Source organism: Aphanomyces astaci (assembly GCF_000520075.1).
Source record: "Aphanomyces astaci strain APO3 unplaced genomic scaffold supercont1.49, whole genome shotgun sequence".
In the NCBI taxonomy this organism is placed as follows: Eukaryota; Oomycota; class Saprolegniomycetes; order Saprolegniales; family Verrucalvaceae; genus Aphanomyces; species Aphanomyces astaci.
In genome coordinates, this window is record NW_009798312.1 from 129,778 (window position 1) to 146,041 (window position 16,264).

Sequence of the window (16,264 nt, forward strand, 5' to 3'; positions counted from 1 at the left end):
ACGGTCGTGCCAGTTACAACATTCGTTCGGTTCTGCTCTGCGCCATATCCGCCGAGTCCTCTCGCCCTGCCGATAGCGCTTCCCGGTCGACATGGAGGCCAAGAAGGTACGCCTTGATGTGTCTACGAGGTTCCCTAGATGACCATATGAATGCCATTAGGGTCCCAAGAAGAAATCGCTCAAGGGCGGAGGCAAGCACTCGTCTGTGAGTTCGATCCACAGTGTCATGGAACAGCTAGATCAGTACGAAAAGAGTGTGTTGGATCGTACGAGGAAGTCGGACGTGACGATTCCAGTCGTGGGTGGCAGCACCGCCATGTCGCCTTCTCGGTCGCGGCAAAAACTGATCAAAGAATCCCATTCCAAGTCAGATCTGGCTGCCATACCTCCCACAAATCAGCACATACATACGCATAGCCAGCATCCTCCCACCACGCCAACGTCCCTCAAGGCGTTGGACCTTGTCCAGTTCCTCGAACAGAACGTTCCACACAACACCATCACCGACCAAAAGCCATTCACACGCAGCTACTTGCCGCTGCGACTCTTCTCCGACACCTCCGACGTGGCCGCCCAGGACTGGGTACGCAAAGGACCGAAAAAGGCCGTGGGATTGAGCGTGAATGAAGAGACGGGTGTCGTGGGCAACTGGTCCTACTGCACCGTCACCTCGTTCGACATGCAGCACGACATGTTTGTCGTGTCGTGGATGGCGGGGGCTCGCGTTGGACCTCCGCTCGTTCCCCGAGTTTATTTATGCTTTGACGTCGAGTCTCGCCAAGGATTTGTGGACCGCCTCCTCGAATGCGTCGATCGCCGGCGAGAATCCGAAGCGCGACTGAGGTACTGGCGGCTGCATCCCCCATGTATTGTACATTCAATATCCATGTTGTGGTAACAGGTTCTCCCTCTACGTCGAGAGCATGCCCAACGACGTGGAAGCGCAACTCGACTCGGACCGCGTCAACAGCATCTTGTCGTACGCGCTGTCGTCGTCGAGGCTGTCCACGAACGCCCGGACGGCGCAACTGCTCGAAGAAGTGAACGAAGCGTACATGCGCACCATGAACGCGCTGATTTTGGAAACCAACTTGGCCGACGTGCAGCGTGAGTTCCCCATGTTGTTGTACCCCACGCGTCACGTACCTCGCCCTCCTCCCGACTGCGGCGTCGTGCCCGTGGCGCCGTACGACTACAACGACCGGTTCGTCCGTGCCACGACGGACACGTTCTTGAGCTCGCTGCCGGCGATCCGCGCGCTTCTGGACGTCCGGCAGTTCTCCAACAACATCATGGGCCAGACATTGATGAAGACGGAGCAGGCCGTGGACTCGACGGACGGCGCTCGGTCGGTCGTGGTGACGGACTTTGTGGCGACGCAGAACCAAGTGAACCAGAACGCGATGCGGTTTCTACGGGACAATTGGACGCGCGCGGCCGCGAAAGCGATCCAGGCACACATGGGGGGGGCGGACATGAGTGGCAGCGTGCGTTATAACTTGGCCGAAAGCCACCGCAACCTGTACGAGGATACGCCGCTCCAGCGCATTCTCCGCCGAGTGAACTTTATGGCCCAAGAGTCGCTACGGAATTTGATCTTCTCCACGTTTCACGCGTACGCCACGTTTATCGAAAACATGAGCGCCAAGACCGTGGTGGTCCGGGACACGAACGACGTGGACGTGGTGTGCTCGGAGGAAACGCTCAAGACATGCAACAACTACACGCCGCTGTTCAAGGTGGACGTGGTCGTGTCGGCCGACGTGAAGGTGCTCAACCAAGACGCGATCGCTGACCGACAAGCCAAGATACAGGCGTGGCTGGACGAGAACAAGGACGACGGCGACAAGTGCCCGCTGGAACCGATCGACGCGGTCGACGGACACGATTTTGAGTACGCGACGCCGCCGTCGGCGTTCCTCGAAGCGGCGAGCTCGCAATTCGAAACGGTGCTGGCCCGGGTTAAAGCACTCGAGTTGATTGAGCGATTGGTGATGGACCGGTTGTTTTGGCCTCATCAAGACTGCATCCCTTGCATCGACTTGAACGAGGAGTGGGTGCAGCAGCTCTTGGCGCATGTACACACCTGCTTGAGCGACGCTTTGGTGCCCATGGACGCGTTCCACCGCATGCTCAGCAAGTACGTGCCGCTGCTCAACTTAAACGTGGCCGACTACTTGGGGGGGATGGTCAAGGCCCCCGAAGCCAAGTCGAAAGAAGACGACACCGCCGACGCCGCTGAAGTGGACGTGACACCCCCCATGGAACTCAACGAACTGCGCCGCGTGATTCAAAAGCATCGCGATGCCGAGCGCACAATCCTGGACAACATCCCAGCTCAACCGGTGAACCTCGGCATTGTGTCGGTGGACTTGTCCAACGTGCGCACGATCTTGGCCAAGAAACACAGTGAAATCTACACCAAGTTGCTCGAGACCCAAGTCAGCTATTGCTACCGCCTCTCGACCAAACTCACTGGCAACTTTGAAGAGATCAACGCCAACTTGGCCGTGACGCCCAAGGACGTCGAAGGGTTGACGCAATTGCAAGATTATATTGCGGGCGTCCCCGCGGCGATCCAACCGCTCCAGGAAGAAATCCGGCTCATGCTGGGCAACAACGACTTGGTGGATGAGTTTCAGTTCATGGTGTCAGACGACCACTTGAGACTAAAGTGGAACGTACTGGGATGGCCCAACCGCATCGCTACGCAGAGCGCCCGGTTCAAATGGGCACTAGAGGAGCGCAAGGTCAAGTTCGCCAAGCAGATGGAAGCCGAGCAAGATCGGTTTGAAAAGACGCTAAGTTCGCTCGTGGAAGAAGTCGATGCGTTTTCCCGGTACGACAACTTGAGCCACGTTGAGGACATTGCGCATCATGCGATGGCGGTACAGAAGAAGCTGGACCAGGCGACGCAGGACGCCGTCGTGTTCAATTCTCGGGAAACGCTATTTGGCAAGGAAGTGACTGCTTACGACATGCTGGCAGTGGCCAAGAAGAACTTTGAGCCGTACAACCTCCTCTGGGCGTCATCGTACAATTGGATTCAGTCGCGGAAGCAGTGGACCCAAGGCAGCTTCACGGACGTGAACGCCGAAGAAATCGAAAAATCTGTCGACACGTACAGCACGTCGATCCAAAAAGCGACCAAGTTCTTCGCAAACAGCGGCAACGACGTATGTGCCAAGATTGCTGAGACCATCAAGGAGCAAATCAACGTGTTCAAGCCGTACGTGCCGCTGATTGTGGCCCTGCGGAACCCGGGCATGCGGCCACGTCATTGGAATGAACTCAGTCGCGTGTTGGGGTTCACGCTCGAGCTGGACGAAAGTTTCACCCTGAACTCGATCTTTCGACTGAATTTGCTCGACCAAATCGACGACATTGTCAAAGTGAGCGAGGCGGCGGGGCGCGAGTACCAGATCGACGTGGCGTTGGCCGCCATGAAGAAGCAGTGGGACGCCATCGACCTGCAGATCATTTCGTATCGAGAAACTGGCACGTACATTATCAAAGGCGTCGACGAAATTCAAATGGTGCTGGACGAGCACATTACAATGACACAGGCGATGATGTTTTCATCGTTCAAAGGGCCGTTCGAAGAACAGATCACCGAGTGGAATGCGACGCTGCAACTGGTGAGCGAAGTGCTCGAGGAGTGGCTGGCGGTGCAGCGGTCGTGGCTGTACTTGCAGCCTATCTTTGAATCGCCAGACATCAACAAACAGCTGCCCCTCGAAGGCAAGCGTTTTGCATCCGTGGACAAAAACTGGCGGCAAACGCTCAGCTCGGGCAAGACCAAGCCGCGGGCAGTGGACTTTTGCAATTCGCAAAAGCTGCTGGAAAAGTTCAAAGAAAGCAATATCTTCTTGGACATGGTGCAAAAGGGACTGAGCGACTACTTGGAGGTGAAGCGGTCGAGTTTTGCCCGGTTTTACTTTTTGTCCAACGACGAGTTGCTGTCGATCTTGTCCGAGTCGAAAGATGTCAAGTTGGTCCAGCCGCACTTGAAAAAGTGCTTTGAAGGGATCGTCAAAGTCGAGTTCCAGGACGACTTGACGATCACGGCCATGATCTCGGCCGAAGGCGAACAAGTGAAAATGCACGAACCCATCGACCCGAACGGCAAGAACGTCGAGTTTTGGATGCTTGAGGTGGAAAACATGATGCGCACGTCCATTCGAGACATTATGCACCAAGCCATCATCGACTACGTCCGTGTGGACCGGTCCAAGTGGGTCCAAAAGTGGCCCGGGATGTGTGTGTTGAATGCTAGTCAAATGCACTGGACGCGGGAAATGGAGGAAGCGATGGACCAAAGCGGCGCGGACGGCGTCAAGGCCATGCTGCAGCGCCAACTGGGCCAATTGGCCGACATGTACTCTATCGTTATTCAAAAGGAATGTCGTTTCTCATGGCTTTTAGGGTCAAAATGGTGCGAGGCAACCTCGATAAAATGACTCGCATCACCATGGGCGCGCTCACCGTCATCGACGTGCACGCGCGCGACGTGACCAAGAAACTTGTGGCCAATAACGTGCAGGCCAAAGCCGACTTTTTGTGGAGCTCACAGCTCAAGTACTACTGGGACAACGACCTGTTTGCGCAGATGGTCACGTCGAGGCGCCCATACGGGTACGAATATTTGGGCAATTCGTTCCGGCTCGTGATCACCCCCCTCACGGACAAGTGCTACTTGACGCTCATGGGGGCGTTGCAAATGATCTTGGGGGGGGCCCCCGCCGGGCCAGCCGGCACGGGCAAGACCGAAACGACCAAGGATCTCGCCAAGGCACTTGCCAAGCAATGCGTTGTGTTCAACTGCTCGGATGGGCTGGATTTCATTGCGATGGGCAAATTTTTCAAAGTACCGTGTCTCATGTAACGTGCCATACTTGGGGTTTTAACACGTGGCGCAGGGTCTGGCCTCGTGCGGCGCGTGGGCGTGCTTTGACGAGTTCAATCGCATCGACATTGAAGTGCTCAGTGTGGTGGGGCAGCAAGTGATGACGCTGCAGCTCGGCATCCGACGCGGCGACCAGCGCATTATCTTTGAGGACTCGGACATCAAGCTCAGCGACCAGTTCGGCGTGTTTATCACGATGAACCCGGGGTACGCCGGCCGATCGGAGCTGCCCGACAGTTTGGCGGCGCTCTTCCGACCGGTGGCCATGATGGTGCCAGACTACGCTTTGATTGGGGAAATCATGTTTTTCGCGTACGGGTTTGCGGATGCCCATGCATTGGGCGCGAAAATGGTCACCACGTTCAAGGTACCTTCGTTTGAATAGTTTATACCTTTGAACGTTATGAGGCCATACCGTCAAACTTATAGATTATATATAGCATGTTTGATTCAACACATTGGGCAATGAACTCAACATATCGTTTGTATGTGTGATGCTGTAGCTGTGTTCGGAGCAGTTGTCGTCGCAGAGTCACTACGATTACGGCATGCGTGCCGTGAAAACGGTGATTACTGCCGCGGGGAACCTCAAGCGGTCGGACCCAGACATGGACGAAGACGTGCTCCTCCTTCGCGCACTGCAAGACGTGAATTTGCCCAAGTTCTTGGCACACGACATCCCATTGTTCAACGGCATCATCTCGGACCTATTTTTAGGAAAGTGTCGCCCGGCCATTGACTTGGGAGCTCTGATTTCTGTGATTAAACTTAAGACGCAGCACATGGGGCTGCAGCCGGTGCCGTACTTTTTGACCAAGTGCATTCAACTGTACGAAACTATCGTGGTGCGACATGGGTTGATGGTTGTGGGGGCTACGGGAGGCGGCAAGTCGGCTAACATTGACGTGCTGGCGGAGGCATTGGGGGAGCTGAAAAACCGAGGCGAATCGGGGTTTGCCTATGAAAAAGTCGTCAAGTACCAGCTCAACCCCAAGTCGATCACGATGGGCCAGTTGTACGGGGAATTCGATGCCAACACTCACGAATGGCAGGATGGCATCTTGAGCACGCTGTATCGCGTGGCGGCCTCCTGCACCAAGGCGGACCGCAAGTGGATCATCTTTGACGGACCGGTGGACGCCATCTGGATTGAAAACATGAACACTGTGTTGGACGACAACAAGAAGCTGTGTTTGAACTCTGGCGAGATGCTTCAGATGAGCTATCAAATGACCATGATGTTCGAAGTGGAGGACTTGTCCGTGGCGTCACCGGCCACCGTGAGCCGCACGGGTATGGTGTACATGGAGCCGAGCACTTTGGGGCTGCAGCCGTTGGTCACGAGCTGGCTGGAAACGTTCCCAAAGCTTCTGCAGCCCCACGCCATCTCGTTCTTGAAGCTGTTCGACGTGTACTTGTACTCGTCTGTCGCATTCATGCGGTCGTACCTTGTGGAACTGGTCCCGACTATCGACAACAACCTGTGCCAGAGCCTCATGAGCATCCTCAACTGCTTTCTGTCGCCGTACTTCGCCGCCGAACCCGCGACCCCCGATGCCGCCTTCAAGCAAGACATCGAGCCCATCTTTGTGTTTGCGTTGGTATGGTCTGTGGGGGCCACGACCAACGACCAGGGGCGAAGTCGTTTTGACGCGTACTTGCGGTTGCAAATGCTCAGCAACAACATGAACCCAGCTGTCCCGCTCAAAGGTCTCGTGTACGACTACGCGTACTCGATGAAGGAGCACAAGTGGGTGTCATGGATGGACACAATCGCCCCGTACAGGGTGCCCGCCCAGATCTCATTTGCCGAAATTGTCGTGCCCACATCAGACAGCGTGCGCAACACGTTTCTCCTGGATCAGCTGATTAAGATTGAAAAGCATGTGCTTATGGTGGGCGCCACGGGGACCGGCAAGACGGTCAACATCTCGCGCTTCCTCGCGTCACTGAACGCGGATTACATGCCCATCGCCATGACGTTCAGTGCCCAGACCAGCGCCAACCAGACCCAAGACTTGCTCGACAGCAAGATGGAAAAGCGTCGCAAAGGGGTGTTCGGGCCCCCCGCGGGCAAAAAGTTTGTCGTGTACGTGGACGACCTCAACATGCCCAAGCGCGAAAAGTACTTTGCCCAGCCGCCGCTCGAGCTCATCCGCCAGTGGTTTGACCAGGGCGGGTGGTACGACCGGAAGCTGCTGCAATTCCGGAGCATCATCGACGTGCTGTACGTGGCGTCGATGGGCCCCCCGGGGGGCGGTCGCAACCCCATCACGATGCGGTTGCTTCGGCACTTCAACGTCGTGTGCTACGCCGAGCTGAACGACGAGAACAAGGCGATCATCTTTAGCACGATTCTGTCGAGCTTTCTAGCGTCGTTCGCCCCAGATGTGCAGAAACTAGACAAGGACTGTGTCCAAGCGTCTATCCATGTATACAATACGATCTGTCGAGAGCTGCTCCCGACCCCCGCCAAGAGCCACTACACCTTCAACCTGCGAGACCTCGCCAAGATCTTCCAGGGGTGCTTGATGTGCGACGCCCGCAAGATCCAGGACGGCGTCGGGTTCATGCGGCTGTGGGTGCACGAGTGCAAGCGCGTATTTGAGGACCGCATGGTGTCCCAGGACGACCACCAGTGGTTTACCGACTTGCTTCGGTCGACTACTCAGTCGTATTTCAAGACGGACTATCCAACGATTGTGCAAACCCCGTACTTGATGTATGGAGACTACTTGGTGCCGGGGGCAGACCCCAAGATCTACGAAGAGATTGTCGACGTGACCAAGTTGTTGCCGATCATCGAAGAGTACTTGATGGACCACAACGCCGAGAGCAAGACGCCGATGCCGCTCGTGTTGTTTATCGATGCCGTCGAGCACGTGTCTCGCATTTCCCGGATCATTCGTCAACCGCTGGGCAACGCGTTGTTGCTGGGGGTGGGGGGCAGCGGCCGCCAAAGCTTGACCAAACTGGCAACGTTCATGGCAGGGTACACGTGTTTCCAGGTGGAGATTGTCAAGGGGTACGGCATGGTGGAGTGGCGCGACGACGTCAAGCGGTGTCTGCTCCTCGCGGGGCTCAAGGACAGCCCCGTGGTATTTCTCTTTTCCGACGTCCAGGTCGTCAACGAAACCATGTTGGAAGATCTCAACGGCGTGCTCAACTCGGGGTCGGTTCCGAATCTGTACGGCCCCGAAGACATGGACCAAATCGTGAACGCGTGCAAGATTGATTGCCAAAAGAAGCAAATTCCACCAACCAAAACCAACATCTTTTCACAGTACATTGTCCGCGTACGCAAGAACATCCACTTGGTGATTTGCATGAGTCCGATCGGCAATGCCTTTCGAGACCGCCTGCGCATGTTTCCATCGCTCGTCAACTGCTGCACCATCGACTGGTTCAGCGAATGGCCCGCGGAAGCGCTCAATTCGGTGGCCACGGCCATCTTGAGCGATGGGAATCTCAAGCTCGGGGACGCCGACCAGATGCAGCACCTGGTCGAAGTGATCAAGTCTATCCACCAGAGCGTCGAAGCCAAGTCCAAGGAGTACTTTTCCATCCTCCGGCGGTACTTTTACGTGACCCCCACGAGCTACCTCGAGCTCCTCTCGACGTTCAAGACTGTGCTCGTGTCCAAACGCGAAGAAGTCAACACGATGAAGTTCCGCCTCCAGAACGGCGTGGACAAGCTCAGCGAAACCAAAGTGATTGTTGCGACGATGCAAAACGACTTGGTCGAGTTGCAGCCCGTGCTCGCCGCCACTCAGATTGAAGTCGAGCAAATGATGATCCAAATTACCAAAGACCGCGCGGACGCCGACGTGACCAAGGCCGTGGTCGAAAAGGAAGAAGCCAACGCGTCAACCAAGGCGAGAGCGACCAAGGAAATCGCCGACTCGGCCCAGCGGGACCTCGATGAAGCGCTTCCGGCGCTCGACGCGGCCGTGGCGTGCCTCAATAAACTTAAAAAGTCCGACATCGACGAAGTCAAGTCCCTCAAGACCCCTCCGAGTGGCGTCAAGCTCACGATGGAAGTTGTGTGCATCCTCTTCCAGCACAAACCCACGATGAAGGCTGACCCGGACAAGCCCGGCAAGAAGATCTCTGACTACTGGGACGTGGCGCAAAAGGTGGTGCTCGCGAACGCCAACAAGTTTCTCGAGTCGCTGTTTGCGTTTGACAAGGACAACATCCCTGACGCGACCATCGCCAAAGTGCAGCCGTACATTGACGACCCCAACTTCACCCCGGAAATGATTGAAAAGTCGTCCAAAGCATGCACGGCCATCTGCATGTGGGCGCGAGCCATGTACACGTACCACTTTGTGGCCAAGTCGGTCGAGCCCAAGAAGAAAGCGCTGGCTGAAGCCCAGACAGAACTCGACGCGACCATGGAGATCCTCCGCGGCGCCCAAGCCGGCTTGAAGCAGGTCACGGACCGGTTGGCCGAGCTCGAACGCAGCTACAACGCGGCGATCACCAAGAAAGAAGAGCTCGCGGCTAAAGTGATTCAATGCCAAGTACAGCTAGCCAATGCCGACAAGCTCATTGGCGGGCTGGGGGGCGAAGAAACGAGATGGAAGGCCACGGTGGCGCAGCTGAACGAAGATTACGTCAACCTCACCGGCGACGTCCTGGTCAGTGCGGGCACGATCAGTTACCAAGGCGCGTTCACGGCCGAGTTTCGGGATGCGCTCGTGACCAGTTGGCACACTGCGCTTCAAAAGTACCATGTACCCCATTCCAAAGGATGTGACATCGTTGTGACACTGCAAGACCCGGTAAAGCTCCGTACGTGGCAAATTGCTGGCCTTCCCACCGACTCGGTGTCGACCCAGAACGGGATCATTATCTCGCGCGCGCGGCGGTGGCCGCTCATGATTGACCCCCAAGGGCAAGCGAATCGGTTTGTGAAAAACCTGGGCAAAGAAAAAAGCTTGTGCGAGAACGGCATGGACGTGGTGAAGCAGTCGGACAAGAACTTTTTGCGCGCACTGGAAAATGGCATCCGATTTGGCAAGTGGGTCGTGCTAGAGAACGTAACAGAGGAGCTTGACGCGGCGTTGGAGCCCGTGCTATTGCAGCAAAAGTTCAAGCAAGGCGGCCAAGATGTGATTCGTCTGGGGGAAAACATCATTCCGTACAACGACTGCTTTCGGTTTTACATGACAACGAAACTCGCCAACCCGCACTACCCCCCCGAAGTGTGCGTAAAAGTGAGCTTGCTCAACTTTACCATCACAATGAAAGGGCTCGAAGAACAACTGCTCAACGTCGTCGTGCAAAAAGAGATGCCCGAGCTCGCCGAAAAGAAAAACGAGCTCGTGCTATCGAACGCCGAGTCCAAGAAGCAACTGTACGACATTGAAAACCAAATCTTGTACCTGCTGTCCCATTCCCAGGGCAACATCTTGGACGACACAAACCTCATTGAAACGCTCGCGTCGTCGAAGCAAACGTCGGCGATTGTCGTGGAAAAAATGAAGGAGGCGGAGGAAACGGAAAAGGAAATCGATGCCCGGAGCAACGGGTACCGCCCCGTGGCGTACCGCGCGGCGCTCTTGTTCTTTTGCATCGCCGACCTGTCTCGCGTCGACCCCATGTACCAGTACTCGCTGCCGTGGTTCACCAACATCTTCATTCGCGCCATCTTGGCGGCGAAACAGTCCAGCGTGTTGGAGCAGCGGCTGCAGTACCTGAACGACACGTTCACGTACTCGGTGTACAAGAACGTGTGTCGATCGCTGTTTGAAAAGCACAAGTTGCTCTTTTCGTTCTTGCTCACCATCAAGATCTTGCAAGGAAGCGACCTCATCAACGCGCTCGAGTGGCGGTTTCTACTCAGCGGCATGGCCCCTGGAACCCCCGTATCGCTGGACAACCCGGCGCCGCACTGGCTGGAGGGGTACGCGTGGACCGAACTGTGCCGGGTGTCGTCACTGCCGGCATTCATCGGGTTTGCCGAGTCGTTCGGCAAGGAGAAGGAAGCGTACCGGGCGATGTTTGACAGCAGCGAGCCACACATGGTCCAGCTTCCGGGGGGATGGCACGACATGCTTGACGGGTTCCAGCGGCTGTGCATCCTGCGAAGCTTGCGACCAGACAAGATGATGCAAGGCATCCAGAACTTGGTGATTGAAAAGCTGGGGAAGGAGTTCATCGAACCCCCGCCCTTTGATTTGCAGGAGACGTTTGAAGACTCGACGCCCGTGTCGCCGCTTATCTTTGTCTTGTCGCAAGGCAGCGACCCTGCCAAGGACCTGCTCACGTTTGCAATCGCGACCAAGATGGACACCAAGTTGAAAAGCATTGCGTTGGGGCAGGGTCAAGGCACGTTGGCGGTCCGGCTAATCGAGAACGCCGTGCTCAAGGGGGAGTGGGTGCTGCTGCAAAACTGCCACTTGGCGCTGTCGTGGATGTCCGACTTGGAGCGGATCTGCGAAGAGCTGGACCCGGCCAAGCTGCACGTGGACTTTCGGCTGTGGCTCACGAGCATGCCCACGCCCGTGTTTCCGACGTCTGTGCTGCAGAACGGTGTGAAAATGACCAAGGAAGCGCCCAAGGGACTGAGGGCGAACCTGAAGAACACGTACTTCAAACTGAACGACGACAGCCTGACCAAGACCAACAAGCCCGGTGTGTTCTGCAAACTGCTCTTTGGGCTGTGCTTTTACCACGCCATCGTGTGCGAGCGCAAGCGCTTCGGGGCCCTCGGCTGGAACATTCCGTACTCGTTCAACGAAACAGACCTTGACATTAGGTAGTACCTATTTATTGTTTCGACATTAGGAAGTACCTAATTGTTATTTTGGTTGGACTGGTGTGGTCCTGGACGACGACTGGTACTAACTATATGACTACTAACTACTGACTAGTGTGGCGCAACTTGAAATGTTTTTGGACACGTACGACAAAGTGCCGTTTGAAGTGCTGCAAGTGATGACGTCGATGATCAACTATGGCGGTCGCATCACGGACGACAAGGACATGCGCACGTCGGACGTGATCCTCATGACGTATTTCAAATCGGACATTTTGACGGTACGACCTCGAGCCGTTAACGTTGATTTGGTTTTGACTATGGTGCAAGAAAAATACCTCACGTCTGGCGCGTAGGACGGGTACAAGTTTTCGTCGAGTGGGGTGTACAATTCGATTCCGTGCAACCCCAAGGCGCCGTACGCGTCGTACGTGGACTACATCAACTCGCTGCCGATCAACCCCGAGCCCGAAGTGTTTGGTATGCACGACAACGCCAACATCACGTGCGCACAAGCTGAAACGTACGACATGTTTGACATCATCTTGAGCCTCCAGCCGCGCATGAGCTCTGGGGCGGGCAAGTCGCGGGAGGACACGATCGCAGACGCGGCAAAGACGATTGAAACGAGCTTGCCGCCCAATTTTGACCTGGACTTTGTGCAAGTCAAGTACCCCGTCATGTACACGGAGAGCATGAACACGGTGCTGGCCCAGGAAGTCGAACGGTTCAACAAACTGCTGGGGGTTATGAAGGACACGCTCAAGCAAGTCCAGAAGGGCCTCAAGGGGCTGATCGTGCTCTCATCCGAGCTCGAAAGCATGGGCAACAGCTTGTACGACCAAAAAGTGCCGACGCTTTGGGAAGGCAAGGCGTACCCGTCGCTCAAGCCGCTGACGCTGTGGGTGGCGGACCTGATTGACCGGCTCACGTTCATTTCCAACTGGATCGACAAGGGCATCCCGACCGTGTTTTGGATCTCCGGGTTCTTCTTTCCGCAGGGGTTTATGACTGGTATCATCCAGAACCACGCGCGCCGTCAGAAGTTGCCCATCGACACGCTCAGCTTCCAGTTCATCATGATGCAGCAGGACCTCCACGACGTCACGGACCGGCCGGCGGAAGGGTGCTACGTGTACGGGTTGTTCTTGGAAGGTGCGCGGTGGAACAAGGAGCTGGCGAGCCTCGACGACCCGTTCCCCAAGGAGTTGTTTGCGAAGATGCCCCTGATGCACCTGCACCCGCAGCAGAAGCGACAAGCCCCCACGGGGGGCATCTACCGGTGCCCTGTGTACAAGATCCTCACGCGAACGGGCACCCTGAGTACCACGGGCCACTCCACGAACTTTGTCATGTGGATTGAAATCCCGTCCATTCGACCGACCATTTGGCGCAATTCGCTCGTGTCCGAGACCAACGCGCAAGTGCTGTTTTGCGACCAAGAGTACTGGATCAAGGCTGGCGTCGCGTGCTTTTGCAGTTTACGATATTAGCAAAGTAGGAAATCATAGCGAACTTTCATCTAGTGTATATGTACCGGTAGTGCTCGAAAAGGGGATTTCAGTGCAGGAATAATAGGATTGAATGTCTAGGAACGATGTACAGTTCATGTACCTAGCCAGGATGCATTGCCCTTGAGATGCAATATGTAATGCTGTTTGAGGTATGCTACTTACATCCACAAGGATCAAGTAAGAGTGTGGCCACAAAGGTAAAGTGGTGGCAACATTTGCACGTACATGATACACACATGCAATTAATGTAAAGTTAAGTTAATCTAGCAAGCTTTGGCTAGAGACAGGGACGGCTGTTCGACAATCGGCTCGAGCCGCTTGCCGTTGGCGTGGAGTTGCAATTCCCGCAACAGCAGCGGGACAGAGTACATCGCGTGGTGCTGCTTGCACTCGATCACGTCGTGGCGCCGCATGCCAGTGAGCAAGAAGCGCTTGATCAAACTGTGCGCTTGGACCGATACAAGGGAGCAACTCCGGTAGAACGGATTCGACAGAATCTTGAGCGTGGCTTGGATGTACGCGTGGAACTCTTCGACACGTTGCAGGATGGTTTCGTCCGAGTGAAATAAGCGCTTGGGTGGAAACGACAGCGCTTGCAATTGTTCCACGGCTTTCTTGCAATAGTGGCAATGCGGGGTCTCGAACAACTCTTCGAGGTCGTCGCGGAGGTCGTGGAACAGCGAGTACCGGCGCTTGATATCCCAAGTCGTGCCGGATCGGCTGTTCTCCATCACAAACACGTACTCGACGTAATCGCCACATGGGGACACTTGCGGCACCACCTCGTGCACGATAAAGCCTTTCATGTTGTCCAGCAGCAGGTGGTTGGTCTTGTTGGCCCAATTGTGCTTGTCTTGTGCGGCGTTGGTGCTGCAAAGCTTGGTATCTTCAGCATGTTGTTCCTTCTGGATCAGAGAAGAGAGACCATTGTCCAACGTGCGCGGTCCTACATAGCGGATCATCCAGCTGCGTGGCCTTGGAGAGAGCACGACAAATGCAAAGTGACCTTGAATCTCAAAATATCTCGTTCTTTGGGATGCGGCGATGTGATTGGCTCGTCGATACTTCAACACGTTGCAAACGGCCGTCGCAAGATGACAAGTTGAATCCGAGCGAATCTTGGTGCCAATGCGAGTCATCAGCATGAACTCTGTCCTTACAACAAGGGCAACCGCTCTGTGCGACTGGCTAGCTCAGTACTGTCATGGGAGGTGTCGCTGTGTGTGAGGGGAAGGATATGATCGTAACGTTATACTACTGTACGGTGTACTGTAAGTGTTTCGGCTGAATACGCTTGGCGTTGCAACCTTGTTGAAGTACCAACAGCCAATCAAAACGGATCGTGACTGATGGGCCTGACTCGGCAGCGAAGCTTTTTTTATTGGAGGCTCACAACGTCTGACTCATAGTGTGCGTACGTACAGCCAACTGAACGGATGTGCTAGTACAGTAGTAGTAGTGCAGCAGCAGTGTCCTTTCGGAAGACCTTTCCGATCAACGTCATGGAATTGGTAAGAGAAAACGTGATTCTTTGATGGTACCAATTGTTCCGCGAGTGTGGTGATTATCGACAGTTTCGTTTCTGCTCAGTGTACTGTACAGTGTCTACCTGGTAGTTTACTGGAATCTCCTCAACGATGCAGTACGTGCATGTAGGTGATGCAGTCCTATCAAAGATCAAACATGATACGTGCTACTGTACCTCACATCCCTACCAATTTGCCGATTGTCACCATCAACATTCGTCTAACTTAACGTTAACTGTAACGTAGGATATCTTTTACTCGGTATACTTCGAAGTAATTAGTACTAGTACTACATATTGTTCTAGTAACGTTAATAACGTTATAACGTTACGTAACGTTTGTACTATGGCTAGAAGGCCAAATCTTTTGCCCTACGTTTTTCTATTTAACCTATATGTTTTGGGGTAAGCGTTAACAGTAAACAGTAATCTGCCTGGTTAAACCTTGGATAAAGATAGGTTAAACTCAATCTACGTACGGATAAAGTGTACGGATAAGTGACCCGTACAAACGTCAAGACGTATGGGGTGGCCAAAATGCGTCCGAGCTCATACATTTCTGTTGTATGGTGCATTTCATCTAAAGACTACAGATCGGCCATCCTCAGGAGGAGACGTTTTACTATTAAACGCCTCGGTTATTTCAGTTAAACCCACGTAATTTGACGTTAAATAATTATTTTTACTTACGTTTTTTATCTGGTAAATAGGTTAAACATCCTGAATAATCCGGATACAATGGAAAAGTTCATACGGATAAGTGCTGCATACAAAGACCAAGATATACTTGATGCTCCTTTTCGGCCAAAATGTGCCTGGCTCCATATATTTCCATACAAAAAGGCTGGTTGGTTTAAATTCTATTACTCGATCAATTTTTCACCAATCGAAATTTTGAACCGTAACTTCTGTTGGTCTTGACCAGTTCTATCGTTATTACGGCTTATTTTCCTAAAAAATATCAATACAAAGTTGGAATAGCTGTCGAAAGACAAGGCATTTTTTTGTAGTCTTTAGTTGAAATGCACCATAGCAAGGCGATCGGTTAAACTAAAATAGCTATCGCATTTTTTCGTTCATTGTGAATTGGAACAACATAATCGATTCGCCTTGTCGAGATCAATCGTTTTTGAGGTTAATTTGCCAGGAAATAATAATACTGCACATGGTATAACGCTCTAAAAAGTGCTCAAAATATCGTCCTTTCTAGGCTTCTTGCACCATATAAGGTGATTCATGTAATTCCCGGTCTGCATGCACTTCCCGGCCAGCAAATGCCCAATCACAATCATCCATGGACTATGATGACAAAATTACGTACTCTTGTATCCAATACGTTTAACATTTAATATTGAGCTTGTCGGACTTGTAATACAGTTTTTATATTAATTATTTTAACATCATTATTAACAGGTTCTGAGGAAGTCGGGCATACATTATTCAAGTGACTTACTGGCCAAATTCATAGGATAATTTCAATTTTAGAAATTCAACGAGCAAATTGCCCTTGCGATACAAATGATAGGACCTGCATAAAGTTATAAAGCTCGTCA

At 53.7% G+C, this 16,264-nt stretch overlaps 2 protein-coding genes across 2 annotated transcripts; one reads left to right on the forward strand and one right to left on the reverse strand.

Moving 5' to 3' along the window:
• Nucleotides 1-32: 32 nt before the first annotated feature.
• On the forward strand, nucleotides 33-13,293 carry H257_13499 (hypothetical protein). The gene is made up of 8 exons (XM_009841039.1): nucleotides 33-106; nucleotides 161-843; nucleotides 902-4,378; nucleotides 4,426-4,867; nucleotides 4,920-5,273; nucleotides 5,410-11,672; nucleotides 11,788-11,953; nucleotides 12,029-13,293. The coding sequence occupies exons 1-8, from the start codon at nucleotides 92-94 to the stop codon at nucleotides 13,163-13,165; spliced, it is 12,537 nt and encodes a 4,178-aa protein (XP_009839341.1). The 5' UTR covers nucleotides 33-91; the 3' UTR covers nucleotides 13,166-13,293.
• Nucleotides 13,294-13,408: 115 nt separating this feature from the next.
• On the reverse strand, nucleotides 13,409-14,214 carry H257_13500 (hypothetical protein). Its single transcript, XM_009841040.1, has one exon. The coding sequence runs from the start codon at nucleotides 14,146-14,148 to the stop codon at nucleotides 13,450-13,452; it is 699 nt and encodes a 232-aa protein (XP_009839342.1). The 5' UTR covers nucleotides 14,149-14,214; the 3' UTR covers nucleotides 13,409-13,449.
• Nucleotides 14,215-16,264: the final 2,050 nt, after the last annotated feature.